The sequence below is a fragment of the Nuphar pumila genome, chromosome 8 (genome assembly GCF_984573655.1).
Source record: "Nuphar pumila chromosome 8, dmNupPumi1.hap1.1, whole genome shotgun sequence".
NCBI lineage: Eukaryota > Viridiplantae > Streptophyta > Magnoliopsida > Nymphaeales > Nymphaeaceae > Nuphar > Nuphar pumila.
Genome location: NC_143256.1, coordinates 13,368,880 through 13,388,712, shown reverse-complemented (window position 1 = coordinate 13,388,712; position 19,833 = coordinate 13,368,880). Strand labels below are relative to the sequence as shown.

The 19,833-nt window shown below is 39.7% G+C and overlaps 1 protein-coding gene across 1 annotated transcript in view; it reads left to right on the top strand.

Annotated features, from left to right (window-relative positions):
- EMB3012 (embryo defective 3012) overlaps nt 1–19,833 on the top strand; it is a 136,019-nt gene that overhangs the window by 47,174 nt on the left and 69,012 nt on the right. The window contains exons 6-14 of the mRNA XM_090016054.1: nt 3,158–3,337; nt 3,473–3,608; nt 3,688–3,836; nt 4,611–4,722; nt 4,802–5,415; nt 5,515–5,638; nt 5,730–6,010; nt 7,223–7,342; nt 7,423–7,485. Coding sequence (XP_089872180.1) covers nt 3,158–3,337; nt 3,473–3,608; nt 3,688–3,836; nt 4,611–4,722; nt 4,802–5,415; nt 5,515–5,638; nt 5,730–6,010; nt 7,223–7,342; nt 7,423–7,485 — 1,779 coding nt within the window. The remainder of the gene's footprint in view (nt 1–3,157; nt 3,338–3,472; nt 3,609–3,687; nt 3,837–4,610; nt 4,723–4,801; nt 5,416–5,514; nt 5,639–5,729; nt 6,011–7,222; nt 7,343–7,422; nt 7,486–19,833) is intronic.

The window sequence follows — 19,833 nt, the reverse complement described above, 5'->3', positions numbered from 1 at the left end:
TTATCATCAACAATAAATTTTTTAATTTTTTGAGCCTTGACATCATCATCAACACGATAGAATGTCCAATTCTCATCAGTCAGCACGCTAACCAAATCATTCTTCACTTAATCCTTTTCACCATCACAATGAAGGACACAAAACGTGTTTCAGCGACCTTCAACAATTTTAGGTCAGAATGCTTATTAAATATAGCATTAGCATGATAATGGTTGACAACAAAATTCTTAATGCTTTTGACATTTTTTTCTAATTCTTCAATCCATGAACATGGAACATATGTTGGTGGATTTTCTTCTTCTTTTTTTTCTTCTTTGGGGTTGCAGATGCTCTTGAGGGCCAAATTAAAGCTGTACGCTACACAGGGAGTCTAAAAAATATGAGGATACTCACTCTTCAAACTCAATGCTACACTTTTACAAATTGGAGCAAATTCTGTGATGATTTGTACTACTTTTTGATCACTCATTTCTTTTATTACTTTTATAAATACCCCTTCAAATACTCAACATTTTTATATTCCCTCGTTGGATCAACTGCTTTCAAAAATACTGGGCCACTAAGTGAAGAAACAATAAAATTGATTAGTGGACGCCTTTGAATATCTGTCCATCCATCAGAAACAATGGAAACTCCATTTTTCTCCCATGAATATTTTTTAATTTCTAGCAATCTTTCAACATTTGCCCTCTCTTCTGCAAGAAGTGTGATTCATATTTTTTCTGAGCTCGGAGGTACATAGCCACTCAAACTACAATTTGCTAAAGAAGTAACTAAATCCTTCGAATAAGGATTTCTAGATGTATTAAATGGGAGTGAACTAGAATAAAAATATCTTGCTACTTTTCTATCCATCTCTTCCCTTCATGTGTATTGAGTGATGCTTGTATCGTTCCTCTTCCTCTACCTCCTACATTACTTTTCTTTTTTTTTTTAGTATCTTTTTGGTAGCTTAAAAATGACACACTAATTGCACAAGAATCACTCATTGTCTTCCACTTCTCATATTCTTTCTGTATTTTCTTGTATTGTTTTCGTATTGCCTCGTCAACTCTTCTACATCTTGAAATGCCATGTTCTGGTATCTTCAACAAATGAGCCTTAACTCTTGTGTAAGACCCAATTTTTTTTCACAGCGCTTACATCGAAATCTCTTGTTTCCACCACCTTCTTCTTCAGTTTTTGCAAGCTTATCTACATCTACCCATAGTGGCCCTACATCATCACTCCCACTACAACTATCAACAACACTAACAACAGAACTCACATGTAGGGATGAGGATGACCCAAGTCGTTTCCCTTTATCCATCATTTTTGTCCTGAAAACACAAAAAAAATTATATTAAAATCAATTATGCACACAATCAAGATTGGCAGGGGAGGGGCCGAGCCCCCTCCCTATGCCCTCTTTGTGCAGGGGAGGGGTCGAGCCCCCTCCCTGCGCCCTCTTTGTACAGGGGAGAGGTCGAGTTCCCTCCCTGCGCTCCCTGTTGGCAGGGGAGGGGCCGAGCTCCTCCTTGCGTTCTCTTTGTACAGGGGAGCCCCTCCCTATCCTCCCTCTTTGTGCAGGAGAGGGGCCGAGCCCCCTCCCTGCGCCCTCTTTGTGCAGGGGAGGGGTCAAAGAGGAGAGCAGAGGGAGTCAGAGAGGAGAGAGCGTACATGAGGAGGAGAGGTCCAACAGAGCGATTGGCGGCAGCGTCGGTGTTCGGCGGTGGTCGATCGACGTCGGCTTCAGGAGGAGAGGAATGGAGGATTAGGGCAAAAAATTTTTGCCCTAATGCTCCCCTCCGCAGCACACTTCATCGGGCATATTTTTTTTTTAAATCTAAAAATTGGACACAAATGACCTTGGGTGCGTTGACCGCACCCAGGGTCGGGTTGACCGCATCGGGTGCCGCACCCGCATCGCGTCGCGTCGCATCACATCGACGCGGGTGCGGCACCCGGTTTGCCGAGTCCCTGTGACATAGTTTACATAAACTTTTTGCAAATGTTATGATATGACATGGTGTGGTATGATAAATCTATATCTAAGACCCTTCGTTTATGTACTATGAGCCTGGGCTGTTATTTAAATCTTTGCTTCTGAATCTTCTCATGTAGTGCCCAAACTCTAGGAGTTTTGCCTTTGTAAATCCTTTAGTTCCACTCCTGCTGTGTGAACCACAGTGTGGTGAACAATGACTGAATCCCTCTATCTTAAAGTAAGGTTTTCTGAAATGAAAAAGCAAATAAGTAAAAGTTGAAAAAAATGATGCTTTTGAAAGGAGGAAGAAGGGAAAACATGACAACAAAACAACAACAACAACTACGCCTTCATCCCAAAACAATTGCGGTCGGCGATATGAACCAACAAAGAAACTCATTCTGGGTCTTCCACGTGAATCCTTCTCCTCCAATCATTTCTATCCAATGAAATGTCCTCGGTGAGGTTCAAAGCATTCATATCCTTTCCCATCATCTCCATCTAAGTCTTCCTAGGCCTACCTCGACCTCTTTTAACTAATATATTTTCCCATTTCTCCATCCTTCTAACTGGAAAACATGACAAACAATACAAAGTACAAGGACATCTCTGAAGAATTTCAGTGCAAGAAAAATGGTGGGAAACACAGTTTTGCTTTTGGTATCATATAGGTTTGGCGAAGAGGCTGAATAAATTCAATAAGAAAACACAAGACAGAAAGGAGGTGAATGCTCAGATAGTTCTCAATGCGCTTGATATTAGTTTGCAGTTGTAACATAAAATTTATAAAGAAGGATTCACCTCTCATGTATCTATTCATTGCACGCCTGTTTGTTCCATGACATTCTAATACTGATTTCATCATGGACTACAGGTGGTTTACAGGTTACATTAGCCTAGTATGCACTAATCATTCTTTTGCTGTTACTGTATTGACTCTAATGATTTCATCTACAAGCGCTTTTTCCTATTTGCTTTTATTGTGGAGATGAAATTTAGTACAACCTGCTTTTCTTTTAGAAACAGTTAATTCCTCGGGCTGCTATATTTCTCATAACTGTTCTGGAGCGCATCTCATTTTATCATGTTTCACATTACATGTTTGACATGCTTTCATCAACTCATTATTGGATTTCTTATGGACTCAAAGTAATAAAAGATAGTCTTTCATCGGTTACTTTGCGCTTTCAGAGAGAAAATGTGGATCTGCTGTTCAATCAATCTGCACATTGGGATGTCCTCCATGTTCCAGAGGACGTTGCTCTTAAGCATGGTTGGCAGAATTGCTCTAAAATTAAAGCTATATCCAAGGGTGTGGGTACCTTGTCAGCTTCTCTCACTTTTCATGATGTGCATTTGGGTCAGCCCAAGGTGAGGTCCATTCTCCATTCACTGCTATTGCTTATTTTCTTCATAATCAGTGCAGTCATACTCTTTTTTTCACTTTTTCTTTATGAGGATCAAGTATTGGTTACTTGCTAGTTGCTACTGTCTCTTCATCTGTAGGTTATAAATGCTGAACAAGAAGTCATCATCTGTGATCATGTGGAAATCATTTGGCAAGAAACACATAACTCAAGAATTGTCCGTCTTCCTTGGGCCCCTGACATTTTTCAGGATTTTCAGTTAAAAGCATCAGGAGGTTGCTATTTCTTCACTCTGGTATCTTTAAACGGCAGTCTTTTTTCTGTTCTGCTTCTGATTTCATTATCTTGCCACAGGATGTGTTGAAGCATCCAGCGATTTTCAATGGTTCTCTTCTGATAGTAGTGTGGTATCTGTGTCGGCTACTGGAGTTGTTGTGGCCAGAAGTCCAGGCCGTGCAGTCATTAAAGTGTCTTCTGCCTTTGATCCACTTAACTATGACAAGGTAGAGAAATTGAACATGTGCACTTCATTTCATGTTAAACATGTATATTTTGGTCATTTGACCCAAAATATGCTTGATTGAACTGGATTATCTATTTCTACATAATAAGCCTTGATTTGATGTTTAAATGGGTTTGTATTTAATCTAATGAGGCTAAACATGGGATACAGTGGGTTAGTGGGTTTTATTTGGACTTTGGTTCAGGTTTAGATATTTGTGTATGACATAGCATTCTTTGTTTTTGAATTTTTGGTTTCAATCCAAATGGATATGGGTCTGGCTCTTAGTAGGGAACTATGTGCCATACTAATTATAATATTAACCATATCTGACACTAAAGACGTAGTATTTTTTGTTCTCATTTAAAGACAAGTAATAAATATCTTTTCATACTCTACTTATAAATTTTATGTTTCCTATTAGTAAATATTAAGTTCTGATAATTTGGCAATATGTAGCTGATATATAGGTGATATCCCATATTCCTAGCAAATGATAAGTTGCCTATATATTGGCTTGTGACAATGGTCCCTACATCTATGGCTAACTACAGCTTCCTGATGCAGGCTGTTGTTGGGATTTATGTTCAAGACAGTCTCATTGTTTTGATCTTCTAGAACATGCTTTGTGTTCTAAAGCTTCTTGTGTTAATCAGTTCTCTTTCCTTTTTCTTTTTAACTGAAAATATTAGATAATCGTGCTCCAATGGATTCCTTTCCTTTGTTTTTCTTATGGGTATTTTCCTTCTACAGTTTCACATAATTGTGTTTTCAGGTGATTGTTGAAGTTTCCATCCCCTCGTCTATGGTTATGATCCAAAGGTTTCCAGTAGAGGCAGAAGTTAGGAGCTATATCATAGCTGCTGTGACACTAAAGGAAGAAAATGGTATTTGATTCAATCTTAGCATCACTTTCTTTAGAAATACATTTACAGTTCTCTTTCTTAATGACTAGTAGTACTTCAGGTAGCTATTACCATCGATGTGATGCCTTTAGCCCTTCTACAAGTTGGCAAATTTATGGCGAAAGTGCGCCTTTTAAAATTGCCAATACAACTGGAGATGCGCATGCCCTTGGTATATCAGATTTGAAACATTCAGAATTATTTAATGGTCCACCTTGTGCATGGGTATATCTGTATGCTTCAAGTGCTGGTCGGGCAGAACTACATGCAGCTATACTGAAAGATCTCGATTCTAGCAAATACTTATTCAATTCCAAAGTAAATCTAACTTTGAAAGCTACAAAGACTTTAGCTGCATATACTCCACTTGTTGCATATCAGGCAGGAGATGGAAATCGATTTGGTGGTTACAAGGTTGATATGCCAATTAATCTTTCTAGTGCACAAAGAATTATCTCTGAGAGTTTAGATGAGCTTTATCTTGTTCCTGGAACAAGAATCAATGTAGTGCTCCTTGGCGGCCCTGAACCCTGGGGTAAAGTTGTTGAGTTCACAGAATCCTTAAAAATTGTTGCTGAGGATCTGGGTCATCGCAACATTGGGGTGCATGTAACAAATTCGTCTATTCGTGGGGGGACTTTGTATGATGTTTTCTGTGAAACCCTGGGAACACATGTAAGTACTCAAGTTTGGGTTTAGTATTCATGCTTTCCAGTAGTTATTGGAATTCTTTATCATATGCTCTAGCTTTTGACTTTTGTCATCCCAATGCAGAAACTAATCTTTTCGCGTGGTAATTTAATGGGAAATGATCATCCAGTACCAGCTATAGTGCACACACAAGTATCACTAACATGTGGCTTGCCTGCTTCAATTGTCGTTATTGCCAATGAGCCAGGTAAAACAAGTGATTCTTGTGTGGTTTTCAAAATATTCTTTCTTGTTTTACCTGTTATTTAACCAATGCTATTGCAATTTTTCTTGATTAGCAAACACACCAAGTGTAATACACTCTGCAATTCAGGCTATTCGTAGTCCAGGGAATGTTCAAGCTGCTCCTGTTACTGTGGCAAATAGCGGTTCTATCAGGGTTTCTGCTGTAGGTATTCATAGTTCTGGAAAGGCATTTGCAAATTCATCCTCCCTTTGTTTAAATTGGGAGCTTGAAGGATGTGAGGGCCTAGCACAGTGGAACAGCACAGCCACAAATTCTGAATTTTTTTGTTCTTCATGGGAGACAGTTTTGATTCTGCAAAATGCTTCTGGATTGGTAAACAGTCACTTTTTTTTTCTATGTATATTTTTATTTTTTCCGATGATACATGTCTGTATGAACCTGATAAGCAAAGTTGTAGCTTACATGCTATAGTATGTCTTCATATTTACTTGGGTGCTCGTCTTTCATATGTGCTGCTTTCACATGTGCATGCATGCATTTGCCAGTGTTGCATGTGTACATGCATGTGTTTGCACATGCATGTCTGCATGTTCATTTGCATGTGCATCTGTGTATATGCATGGTTCATGTGTTCATGCATGATGTGTGCCTCTTGTGTATTTGTTTATGTGACTGTGCTTGCATATCCTTCTGTATGTATCAGCGCATGCATCTTGGTGTTCATGTCTGCAGGCACATTTGAGGGTCATGTCTCCGTTTGTGGCATGCATCTGAGATGTATGGTCTGGTGCATGTGTGCAATGATGTGCCTTTGTGCAGCATGGCTGTTCATGTGCATGCAAGAAATTTTGCTTAGCAAATGGTATTAGCATCCTCGTATGTGCGTGCATGCATGCTTGCCTGTTTTAAATTCTCTCTTTTCAGGCAATAAACTGATAATAGTTTTACAATGTCTAAAATTATTTTCATTCATGAAATATCATGTATGTTAGATATTCAATAAATCATTTTCTTCCAGTAGTGTTCATGAAATATCATGTATGATACACGTTTTTTACGTGATTATCTACCATTCTCCTTTTTCGATGTCTAGTGTATGTTTTGGCGACCAGGCACATTGACTTTGGTACTTGTACATTATATTCATGTAGATATAGCAATTTGTGCTGTTTCATAGCTCCTAATGCATTTATAAATGGAGTCATAAGTTTCAAAATTTCAACTTGGCTATCCTTCAAGCATCTTATGAACTATTGGCCTGATAATGTTGGATCTCCTAAAACTTAGGAATTGTGAATCTGAGTAATCCACAAACTTGTTCTTTTTTATTATTATGATGCATTGGCTTATATGTTAATGGAAGAAACAGTTGGAAGTTAGAACTACATAGGTTGGATTTCTATTAGTGGTCATTCTCTCTCAGTAGACATTTTGAGCAATCAATATTAGTTCCTGCTCAATGTTTTTGTTATATTTAGTCAATATTTATTTAACTGCTGAAACATATGAAGTTTTAATTTTTCCTCTTTTCTTCTTTCAGACTCTTTAATTAGCGATCTAGATTAATATTCTTTTTTTTTTCAGTGTTTGGTTCGTGCAACAGTTACTGGATTTTCTGATACCATAAGTGGTATGCTTTTTGAGGAGGCACCTCTGCTATTAGGAAGTTCTAAGAATGTCCTCACAGATGCCATCTGCTTACAGGTAAGCTTATTTCACTAAGTAAAATCATTTGTTCATCTTAGAGATCTCACACTTTTCGTTCTCATGTTTCCATGTTCCAGTTGATTTCTGCTCTACGGATCACTCCAGAGTTTTTATTATTGCTTTATCATCCAAATTCCAAGGTACTACTAGTTCAGTTTCTTCATTAATTATTTTAAGGAACTCTGGTTGCCACTCGATTCTCCTGGTGCATGTGGGTGTGTATGTGCATGTGGGTGTGTATGTGCATGTGTGTGTGTGTCAGATCATTCTGGATTGCTTTATCATCCGAATTCCAAGGTATTATTAGTTCAGTTTCTTCATTAATTATTTTAAGGAACTCTAGTTGCCACTCAATTCTCCTTGTGCATGTACATGTGTGTGTTTGCAAGCACATGTACTTGGTTTGGGGGGTGGGTGGGGTTGCACTTGGTGGTTATACACTGGTAACTGTTATTTCATTCAAGCTTGTTTAATTACTTGAATCTTAATAGGATGTGAATCTCTAGATAGTACCCCTTCAATAATCTGTTTGGACCAAATCAGTTGACTGATGTCCCAACTGTATTCAACACAGTATTTTGACATTGATCCAGGTCAATTCCAATTGATTATAATTTCCAAATGCTGAAATCTTGAATCCCAAGTTGCATTCTGCTCCTACTTAACCAGTGTGTGGTAGTGCCAGTGGGTTTAACCTGTGTTTGTCCCAACTTGTGGGGAATGACTCACTACTTTCAAGCTTGGATTGGATAAAATAGGGCTGTTGAGTTTTCTTGAATCTAGTCTCAGTTTTGGGTTACAAATTTTGTCCATGCCTGTGCATTTTGTTTTCATAAATAATATAGAAGATGAACCGAACCCTAGAGAGAGAGAGAGAGAGAGAGAGAGAGAGAGAGAGAGAGAGAGAGAGAGAGAGAGAGAGAGAGAGACGGCTGAACATGAAAACAGAAAAACTTAATTCATCATTAGGGCTTCTCTCTATATTAAATAGAGAGAGGCAAAACAGAGAAATTACATCTAAGTCCTTATGAAAATAATATTTCAGAAAACCTCTAATAAAGAACAACTTAAGCTAAAAACCACCTATTCTCAACACTCCCCCTCAAGCTGGAGCATAGATATCTATCATGCTCAGCTTGTCACAGCATCTGGAGAAATTTGGCCTAGTAAGAGGCTTTGTAAACATATCTGCAACTTGGTCTTCAGACTTTAGGTATTTTGTAGTGATATGACCAGCTTGAATCATATCTCTTACATAGTGACAATCAACCTCAATGTGCTTTGTTCTCTCATGAAAGACATGATTGTTTGCTATATATGTTGCCGCTTTGTTATCACACATCATGGTCATTGGAGAGGAAACCTTCACCTGGAGATCATTAAGAACAGTACGAACCCATATTAATTCAGCAGCTGTTTGGGCCATAGCCCGATATTCTGATTCTGTACTCGACCGTGAAACCACATTTTGTTTCTTACTTCTCCATGAAATCAAGTTGTCTCCCAGAAACACACAGAATCCTGTGGTAGACTTTCTATCTACTACAGATCCAGCATAGTCAGCATCAGAATAGGCTACTATCTCCAGAGTTCCACCTTTCTTGAACAGTCACCCCTTTCCAGGAGAGGATTTTAGATATCTGAGAATCATTATGGCAGCATTCCAGTGTACCTCAGTTGGTTTGTCCATGAACTGGCTAACTTTGCTTACTGCTAAAGCAATATCTGGTCTGGTCACAGTTACATATAGTAACTTCCCTACTAGGGAGCGATAGCGTTTGCTATCAACAGGTTTTGACCCTTCTTCAACCAACTGAACTTTATGGTCCATAGGAATATTTGCTGGTTTAGCTTCCAACATGCCTGTTTCCTTTAATAAGTCAAGAACATACTTCCGTTGAGACAAAACTATCCCTTCACGGCTTCTAGCAACTTCTATACCCAGAAAATACCTGAGTGAACCAAGGTCTTTTGTAACAAAGTGTTTGTGAAGATGAGCCTTTGTGGCTTCAATAGCTTTCACATCATCTCCTGTAAGAATGATGTCATCCACATATACTACCATAACAACTATGCCAGAGCTAGTTTTCTTTATAAAAAGTGTGTGATCTGTTGCTGATCTGTTAAAACCAAAGCTTGACATCACTTCAAACAACTTTTGAAACCATGCACGAGGACTTTGTTTCAAGCCATAAATCGCCTTTCTCAATTTGCACACCTTATGACACTCCCCCTCAACCTCAAAACCTGGAGGTTGTTGCATGTAAATGGTCTCAGAGAGATCCCCATAAAGAAATGCATTTTTCACATCTAATTGACACAAGTTCCAGCCATGTTGAACAGCTACTGAGAGAACAAGACGGATGGTACCCATCCATGCAACAGGAGAAAAAGTTTCAAAGAAGTCAATTTCATATGTCTGGGTATACCCTTTCGCGACTAATCTGGCCTTGTATCTTTCAATAGAACCATCAGATTTGTACTTTATTGTATATACCCATTTACAACCAACAATGTCAGCATCTGCTGGGGAATCAACTAGATCCCAGGTATGCTGAGATACCAAAGCTGTCATTTCTTCTTGCATAGCCATCTTCCAGCGAGTATCAAGTGCTGCCTACTGAAAGTTCAGAGGAATGGTTTCAGCAGACAAGGCTGAAATAAAAGACTTCATCTGATGTCCAATTCTGGCATGGGAGACAAAATGAGATATGGGATATAAGGTGCATTGTCTTGTCCCTTTTCGTAGAGCAATAGGCCTGTTATCATCATCCTGAAGATCACTATTGTTAGTAGAACTTACCTCAGGAGAAGAAGAAGATGAAGGCTCTTGCGGAAGTGGAGCTCTACACACATATACCAATGGAGAATTATTAAATCTGGAAGAGGATGAAGTTTGGTTCGGTAAGGAGGGCACAGATTCCAAAGGAAAAGGAGGTATAGGTAATGGAAAAGACTCAGCTGGATCAACCTGCAGCGGAGAACCGAAACTAGAGTAATATGGAGAGGATTCCAGGAAAGATACGTCTGCACTGACATACTCTCGGCTAGAAATACGATCATAACATCGATAGCCCTTTTGATGTTTTGGATAACCAATAAATATGCATTTTGTAGCTTGAGCGGCTAATTTATCACGGTCAGGGCCAAGTTTGTGGACAAAACAAACACATCCAAATATTTTTGGTGAGAAAGAAAAAAGTGGGGCATTAGGTTTTAGGATATGTAATGAAATTTGATCACCCACAGAAGACGAAGGCATGCGGTTGATCAGATAGCAAGCAGTGGTAATCGCATCACCCCAGTATAACGCAGGAACATTGGATTGAATCATAATGGTCCTGGCAACATCAAGGAGGTGCCGATGTTTTCGCTCAGCCACCCCATTTTGTTGAGATGAATAGGCACAGGAAGTTTGGGGTTGGATGCCATGATCTTGATAAAATTGTAACATACCTTTTGATTTAAACTCGAGAGCATTATCAGTGCGAACAATCTTGACAATAGATTCAAACTGAGTTTTTATTTCAAGAATTAGGGATTTGATAAGACTTGGAACTTCAGATCGTTCTTTTATTAAAAATACCCATGATAACTTAGAGAAATCATCAACAATAACAAGATAATACCGACACTGAGTCCTAGTAGGAATCTTACTAGGACCCCATACATCTGCATGAAGAAGTTCAAAAACTTTATTACTAGACTGACTCTGACTCAAAGGGAACGAACTTCGATGATGCTTGCCCAACTGACATGCTTCACACTGAAATGATGTGGTGGAAGGAATATGAGGAAAGACCGACCGAAGCTTTGACAATGAAGGATGACCAAGACGACGATGCCACTGAACAGGGCTGAATGAATTTTCCACTGCAGCATGAACAGAACCCATTGGATGATGTAGGTAGTAAATTCCATTTTCTTCGTAGCCTCCAATCTTCTTCCCCGTCAGCAAATCCTGAAAATGACAACCCATTGGATCAAATACTACTCTACAATTTTGTTCTTTTATAAGGCAACTAACATAAAGTAAACTTTGAGGAAAGTTTGGAGCATGAAGAGCATTTTTCAACTGTAATGAGGAGGATATAGAAATATTTCCCTGACCAACAACCGGGGAGGAGCTCCCATCAGCTAATGAGACTCCAAGTTGAGCCTTAATGACCTTTAGATCTGAAAAAACACGTGAATTTCCACACAAATGTCTGGAAGCACCAGAGTCAATAACCCACTTACTATCATTCGGATGGAGATGATTCCCGGTTGAATAGGCAATACCAGCTACAGGAGAAGTGAAACTCAAAGGTCGAAGAGCAATCAACTCATCATATTCCGCACGACTAAGGGTGATACTACTTTCATTTGCAGTGATATTCTCTTGTGCATTTGTTGCCTCAATAGTAGTAACATGAGCTTTAGGGTTATATGACTTTGATGCAGAAGAGATTGGCCGACCATGCTTATCCCAACAACGATCTTCTAAATGTCCAGATTTTCCACAGAATGTACATTGAAGCTTTCCTCTGCCTCCCATACCACGTCCTCGTCCTCTGATATTCTGAATATTTCCACGGCCATAACTAGATGGGACAACAAGAGCAGATGTCTGAGTCACAGGCTGAGATTGTGGCAGAGATATCACAAGTCTACTCAGTCGATTGTAAGCGTCAGCAAGAGTGAGAACATCTGAACCAGTCAACATTTGAACTTTTGCAACAGAAAAATCTGAAGAGAGACCTGTAAGAAAACGAGCAACCATGGTTTGTTCTTGATGATCCTTTTGCTTCGAGCAACACAGAGGCCGGTGAGCATTAAGTCTTTCAAACGCAGCTTTGACAGATGCATAGTACTGGGCCAAGGTCTGATCTCCCTGTTGCAAGTTATATATTTCCTGTTCGACTTGTAGGATACGACTCACATTCGTTTATTGTGAGTATGTATCACGAAGATTGTCCCACATTAGTTTGGCTGTATTATAGTAGATCTTACCATCTACAATATGGGGTTCAACACTGTTCATGATCCATGACATAACTATGTCATTATCTTCATCCCAAGTAACATATTTTCCCAATTTCTCAATGGGTTTGCCTTCCAACAAAATATGTTTTCGACGATGTCCAGATACCGACATCATAAAAGTTCTGGACCACCTGGCATAGTTGGTTTCATTCAACCTAACAGAAGAGCCACACGAGAAGGGGTTGGCAAACGCCTTATACTCCCCAATATGTTCCATTTTGGAATCACCTTTCGACGTTTCAGCCATACTAAAAAAAAACTCACTTGAACAACAAGTGTTCAAGAAGAAAATATTTTTTCCTTCAACACAGCAGGAAACCACACCTGCTGTTCCACAAAATAAAGTTCAATCCAGCATGAAATCACACCTGCTATTTTCCATGACAGAAGAGTAACTTCAGCTTCCGTGCTCCCTTAAAAACAACACTCGACACAACAGGGAGTCACTGAAAAACACATTCTGAAATAAACCAACCCACACACACAAAAAAAACTAAATTTCACTTGCTGTAGATACCACAGAAATCCCTAACATTGCTGCACCCAAACACATCACCACACATGATAGAATGCAGTCGCAAAACACAATGTTCACTAAACCTGCTGTTCTCCAACATATAAGGCATGCCATCAAGTAAATATCACACACAATCAGCTTCTGCAAGAACTCAACACTTACGGCCACAGAGAAAAAAAAATTTCTGTTGCTCCCAAACAGCAGGAACACACCTCGACAAGAATTCAGCACTCACGACAACAGAAAAAAATTCTGTTACTTCCAACCATCAGGAATACCCTTCGACAGCTCATGAACCAAAAACAAAACTCATCATAGCAGCAACAAGACTCGGCACCACCAGGTCGCAACAGGAAATCTAGATGAGGAGAACTGATTTAGATTTTCTCCTAAGATCTGAACCGCAATCAAACTCCCAACAGCGTAGGTAGTCACGAGGAGAGAAAACAAAAAGAACGACGAGGAGATACGACACCCACAGCAGGCATCCACGACCAGCAGATGATACGACACCCACAGTAGGCATCCACGACCAGCAACATGCCCAGAAAAAAAAATTTTAAATTGCTGACCTGATTAGAAACATTACTCAGCGTGATCGAATTTTGATCACGATCATGAAAGCCTCCACGATCGACTGTGTTCTAGTAGAACAAGATCACGCTCCCACGTCACAGTCGATATCTCCACGATCACGCTCCCACTTCACAGTCGATCACGTTCCCACGATCGGTTGAGCTTTGATACCATGTAGAAGATGAACCGAACCCTAGAGAGAGAGAGAGAGAGAGAGAGAGAGAGAGAGAGAGAGAGAGAGAGAGAGAGAGACGGCTGAACATGAAAACAAAAAAACTTAATTCATCATTAGGGCTTCTCTCTATATTAAATAGAGAGACAGGCAAAACAGAGAAATTACATCTAAGTCCTTATGAAAATAATATTTCAGAAAACCTCTAATAAAGAACAACTTAACCTAAAAACCACCTATTCTCAACAAATAAAATGATTCATCCTTATATGTTTGGCATTTTTTACAAGTTTTGTTTTCACCAACTTCTAAGCTATGCCACAAGGATACTCCATTTTGACTCCATTCCGCATCCCTTTATATACAAGTCATATTGAGAACTTCATAAAAATGGTCGTCCCCGTATCCATGTGACAGATTCCAAGCAATGATCTAGACTTGTATTACAGGAACCAATTCAGATCCTAATCTAGATGCAGGTTGTGTTACCAAAACAGATTTAGTTATTGATCGAGTATGAACAAACCCATATTTGAACCATTTATCTGGCTCGATATTAGGCTACCATTTTGAACCTAGTTTTTTGCATTCATGCTTTTTTGATGATTTTAGATTGAGGTTCCGATGCAGTTCAGCCTTGAGCTGCCCACATTGACCTGATTTTTGCCTTGTGGTGATACAATGGATAATTTTAAAATGCAAATTCAAATTGCACACACTGGAAGGAATTATAAGAATCCAGAATATTGGCAGTTCTTTCATTAACATTGAATTTCTAGAATCCTAGGTTTTGTAATTGTTATTCTAAGTGTGGCATAAACATTTAACTCATCTGCACAGCTAAACAAGTTCTAATTAATTATTGTAATATCATACTGTTGGTAACATTGGGAGCATGATTATATTTCTATTCCATATTTTATTTCTTCAATTGAAGATGGTGGTTTGAGTTTAGCAAAACAATGTTTTAAAACCTGGTGAGTCGAGTCATTGACATGTTCGATTTGGTCCATCTTGTGCATTTACTGGGTTTGTAATGAAACAAAAGAGAATACAAAGAATGCCTCTAAGGGCTACAAGTGCAATGAGAACAAAGAAAAATACAATAAAAGGCCACTAAGGGTATACAAGAATCAAAATAATGTAAGCACTAGTCTACCAAGGGACAATACAGCAACCACTAAGTGGCAAATACACGAGTTCAAAAGAACACACTAAAGCCACCAATGGGCTAGCACAAGATAACACGAGTTATATTTATTTATCATAAAATGCTTAAGAAAAGCACTAAAGAAAACAAGGACAAGTGGTCCCTTTATATACAACACGAGGGCCCCAATAGAGTCGTTGGAAGCTCCCAACATCTCTATGGTCTTTTGACCATAAAGCCCTAGCCTATAATAAAATGACAAAAAAGGAATAAAAAAATAGGAAAACAGAAAAAGTCAAATATGTGCCTAATGCATAAGACTTATTACAAATGTACAAAGTGACCAAAATGCCCCTAAAGGCCATAACCTAATACAACTCAATAAACATGATATATATATACATATAACATACATATATAACATATCTATATATCTTAACAGTGTTAACCCACTTAATGGGCCCGGGAACAATCAAAATCAGATCTAGCGTCGAGGCAAACTACAAAACCATGAAAACATGAAATGTGTGAGGGCCTATGGTTAATGGTTATACCCGCTAAGTTGGGAATGCATGCAAAAGTTCTCATTACTTTATCAAGTGACTAATAAGAAGTAATTTAGATAGCTTCTAGGGTGAATCATATAAAAAGAGATTGTCACTTTATTAGAAAGAAGATTGAACACCTTATTTTTAGTGACTCATGTATGATTACATCTTCAACATGTGGATATTCTCAATAAAGTTGTAAGATTACATCTTCAACTTGCAGATGTTCTCACTAAAGTTGTAAGATTACATCTTCAACTTGCAGATATTCTCACTAAAGTTGTAAGATTACATCTTCAACTTGCAGATATTCTCACTAAAGTTGTAAACCATCCTGCCTTAAAGCATTTGTAAGCAAGTTGGGGATAATTGCTATCTTCTCCCAACTTAAAGGGGACTATTAAAGGATATATACAGTAGGCATTTTTTGTTATTTTGTTCTGTTAGAGGGACTTCTTTTTCTTTCTATCCCAACATTATACAACCACATTATATCTTTCTCTTTATAAGGTGTTTTCTTCAATATGTAAAAGCAGCACTTTGATTTCAGTATAGCCCATATTGAATGAAACGGGGTACGAAAATCCTATTCATTCTCTCTCTCTCACTCTCTCTTGGTTCTCCTCTCATTTGCCTCTCTTCATGCGTATTAGTTATCTTAGTCGCCAAAAGCAGGCCCTAGGTGCTGCCTGGGCAGCCTAGGAAAGCTAGGCATCGTCTTTTTTTTTTATCTTCTTTCCCTTTTCTTTTTTTTTCTTCTCATTTTCTTCTTCCTCTTCCTCCTCGCCCCTCCACCTTCTCCTCTTTTTATTCTTCTTCTTCTTTTTTTTACTTATTTTTCCATTTTCTTTTTTTTCTGCTCCTTTTCTTCTTCTTCCTCCTTTCACCCCTCTACCCTTTTCTCTTCTTCTTCTTCTTCTTCTCTTTCTTTCTTTTTCCCCTTTGTTTTCTTTTTTCCTTCTATTTTATTTATGTTCTTCACATGTATGTTTGTGTTTTATATAATCTGTTTTTTAGTTATATATATATATATATATAAAATTTATATATGTTTTTGTAGATACATTATGCAATATATATGTTTTATGTTATGCAATTTTACAAATTTTGCAATATATTACATTGAATTACACACTTATACTTCATTCATAGTCATAATCATATGTTCGCTACTAAATTTATCTATTTATTGTAATAATTTTGTTTTTCTTGATGTTTTGTTATTTTAGTCTCAACTAGGCCGACTAGTCTCTTGTAAGCCCCGAGTAGTCCTTTAGGGGTTTGTGTATGCCCTGACTAGTGCTTTTGACAACTAAGTTAGTAATCATGTATATATTACAATGTTAAAGAGTTATTTCTTGTAATAGTTCTATGGGACACAAACTAGCCTGTTATTAATATTTGGTTGAGTAATTAATAGAACCTAATTAGAGCACCATGGGATCTTGGTGTTGTCGTTGCGCAGAACGTTTGCTTATTTTGTTGCAGTGCCTTATGATGCTAGAGTTATCCAACTTTTTTATTGGATTTCAACTACTGGCTTAGCAATGACATCATGCTAGCGATAGGATTTGCACTGCACTTCGCATGTGTTGCAAAAGGTTTATACCCTCATGGGCCCTACCCTCCATTTTGAGATTCTTGGCGTTCATAATGCATGCATTTCCTGCTATTCGCCTTGTTGGAAACCTGTCACCTTTCCTACACACTTTTCCTTTTAGTTTAGTTTTGACCAGTCACATATAGCGTCGATATTTTCAAAATATCGTGATATTATTGTCGTATTTTCAGCAAATGATATTATAGGTAAAATATCATGATATTTTGAAAATATCGCGATATTATCACAAGAATATCACAATATTCTCGTGATAATATCACAATATTATCAATTATTGTTATTGTTTTTATTTGTTTTTTGCATCTTAAATGTGTTTTTCTTCTTTATTTTGCATTTTTTACTTATTTCTTTTATTATATATATTTTATTATCTAAGCATGATATTTTCGTACTTATTTTTCTTATTTTTATTTATTTATTATTTTTTAAGCCTCGAGATTTTTTTGAGATTTATCACCAAACCTATAATATCGCGAGAAATAGCCTCATTGAGATATAGCTGTTACCGATATTTGTAACTATGGTTTCAACTAGTTGGTTGTCAGAAAATCTCTTCAGGATGTCGTGACTATCTTTATAGTTCAAATGCAGATTGAGTGTAATAAAAAAATTTGTTGGATCGGGTCAGATCCAGTTTTGGACCCGACCCGGATCCAAAGGGGGGACAGGCGGTCGGGCACCCCGACCGTCTCTCCCGTGCCTTTTAAGGTCGAGGCAAGGGAGGTTCACGAAACCCCTTCCTCGCTGTCTCTCTCCCTCACCGCCTCTCGGTCTCTCTCACTCCTCTGCGTTGCCGACCCGCCGCCACCTGTGACCTCCCTCCGACGTCGATGCTGCCGTCGCCGGCGACCACCAGGTACGCCCCTCTTTCCCCATATTTCTCCCATCTCTTTCTCCCTCACTTCTTTATTGCGCAGGGAGGGGCTGAGCCGCCTCCCTGCCTCCCTCAATTGCAAGGGAGGGGCAAAGCCCCCTCCTTGCTGCCTTAAAACCCCAGGGGCGGGGCAGAGCCCCCTCTCTGCGATGGGTTTTGCAAGGGAGGGACCCAATCCCCTCCCGATGCCTCTGTTAGCAGGGGAGGGGTCGAGCCCCTCCCTAGGTGCTGTTACGGGGGAGGGGGTCGAGTTCCCCTCCTTGCTCTCTGCGTCTCACTCTGGCAGGGGAGGGCCGAGCCCCTCCTCCCTGCCCCTTTTCACTAGACTCTTTTGGCTGTTCTGGCAGGGGCCGATGCCCCTGCCCCTTTTAGTTGTGCCAGCAGGGGCCATCGGCCCCTGCCCCTTTTTTTCGGTTCCCCCATTTAGGTGCGCAGGGGAGGGTCCGACCCTCCCTGCCTCTGTATATCGTAGGGAGGGGCTCGAGCCCTCCCTGCCTTCGATCTTTGCAGGGGAGGGCTCGACCCTCCCTGCAACTCTCAAAGGTAGGGGAAGATTGCACAGAAGACTTGGACAATTGAATTGAGTTCAATTAACTAAAAAGGACAAATAAATAAATATATATGCATATATATATATCATATATATTTATATGAGTACGCATTTAACTCAAGGACGCGGTTTCGCGATCCTTGTCCTTTACTTTGTCGTCGTGCATTATGCAAAGGTTCTGCGTTGCACTCCTGCTTACGGTCTTTACTTTGCCGTTGCGCATTGTGCCGGGGGTTTGCGTTGCATTTCTGCTTACCGCCTTTACTTTGCCGTCGCGCTTTGCGCCTAGGCTCTTGCCTTTGCATATGTGTTGGTATTGCCTTGCTATTGCAGATGACGTGCAAGTTCTTGCTCTTTGCGTATGCCTTAAAGGCATCCTCGTGGAGGATACAAGGGGCATTTACCCCTCTCCCTCTTGCGACAAGAGCTCAGTCGGGAGCGAGCGACACATCCTCGTCTAAGGAGAGGGATACCTCGCAAGGATCCTGGCTCTTCGTGTGTGCAGTCCTGCAGAGTCGACTTGAGATTTCAGGGAGCTGCGCAAAAGCATTAAAGACTGCTTCAGATCGAAGCATTTGGAAGGATGTGACTGGCTGGTTCTGCTCGCCTTTTTGGCATATCTCGGGTGATCCCGAATTGGGGGTTCGAGCGAACTTCTTAGCGGGTGTTTTGTTGAGAAACTCGTATCCCGTCTATCGAGGCCGGTATCAAGTCATGCGAGACATGTAGATACCCTGATAGCGGATGTGATTCGAGATAATCACATGTATAATGTTGGCATAAGGTACTGCTGTTTCAAAAGATAGAGTAAAGTTGATAAACTTTACATCTTTGTGAAACACTCCTGTTGAGGCTTCTATTGACGAGCTATACCCCCTTCATCCTAGAGTACTTGTAGTCGTGCACGACACGTCTAATACTGTGATGATCGGATGAGACGGTCGTGCGACCTCGAACAACGCTAAATGCAAAATGTTGTAAGCACCTAAATGGCCTCACATTCGCCTTCACAGGCAAGATGCTCGAGTGGTTTAAATACCACATCATAGAATGAGTCGTTAGTTAAGCAACCCCTAACGTACCTATTCGCTTCTTTGTGTCTGTCAAAGGAGAGGACAAAGCGGTACAAATTCCAATGGACAGGTTGTTAACAACCACCCTACGGGCAACGATCCGGCCTCCTCAATCATTGGAGTTAGGGGAAAGGGGCTACATTAGTTAGCTCAACACTTCTGCAGAAGTTGGATGCGTCCGTGGCACAACCTCCTTTGGGGAATCCTCTCTCGGCTAAAGCCGTCCCTTTGGAGCGAACTCAACTAGCTATTCGGGTTATTGAAAATACATAGAATAACAGACGCCCGAACTAGTCTCAGTTGGTTCTACGTTTTGCCTGCGCGTACCCGCAGGTTCGTAATTATCGAAACATAAGGTCTGTTCACACTGGTCGTTGAGTCG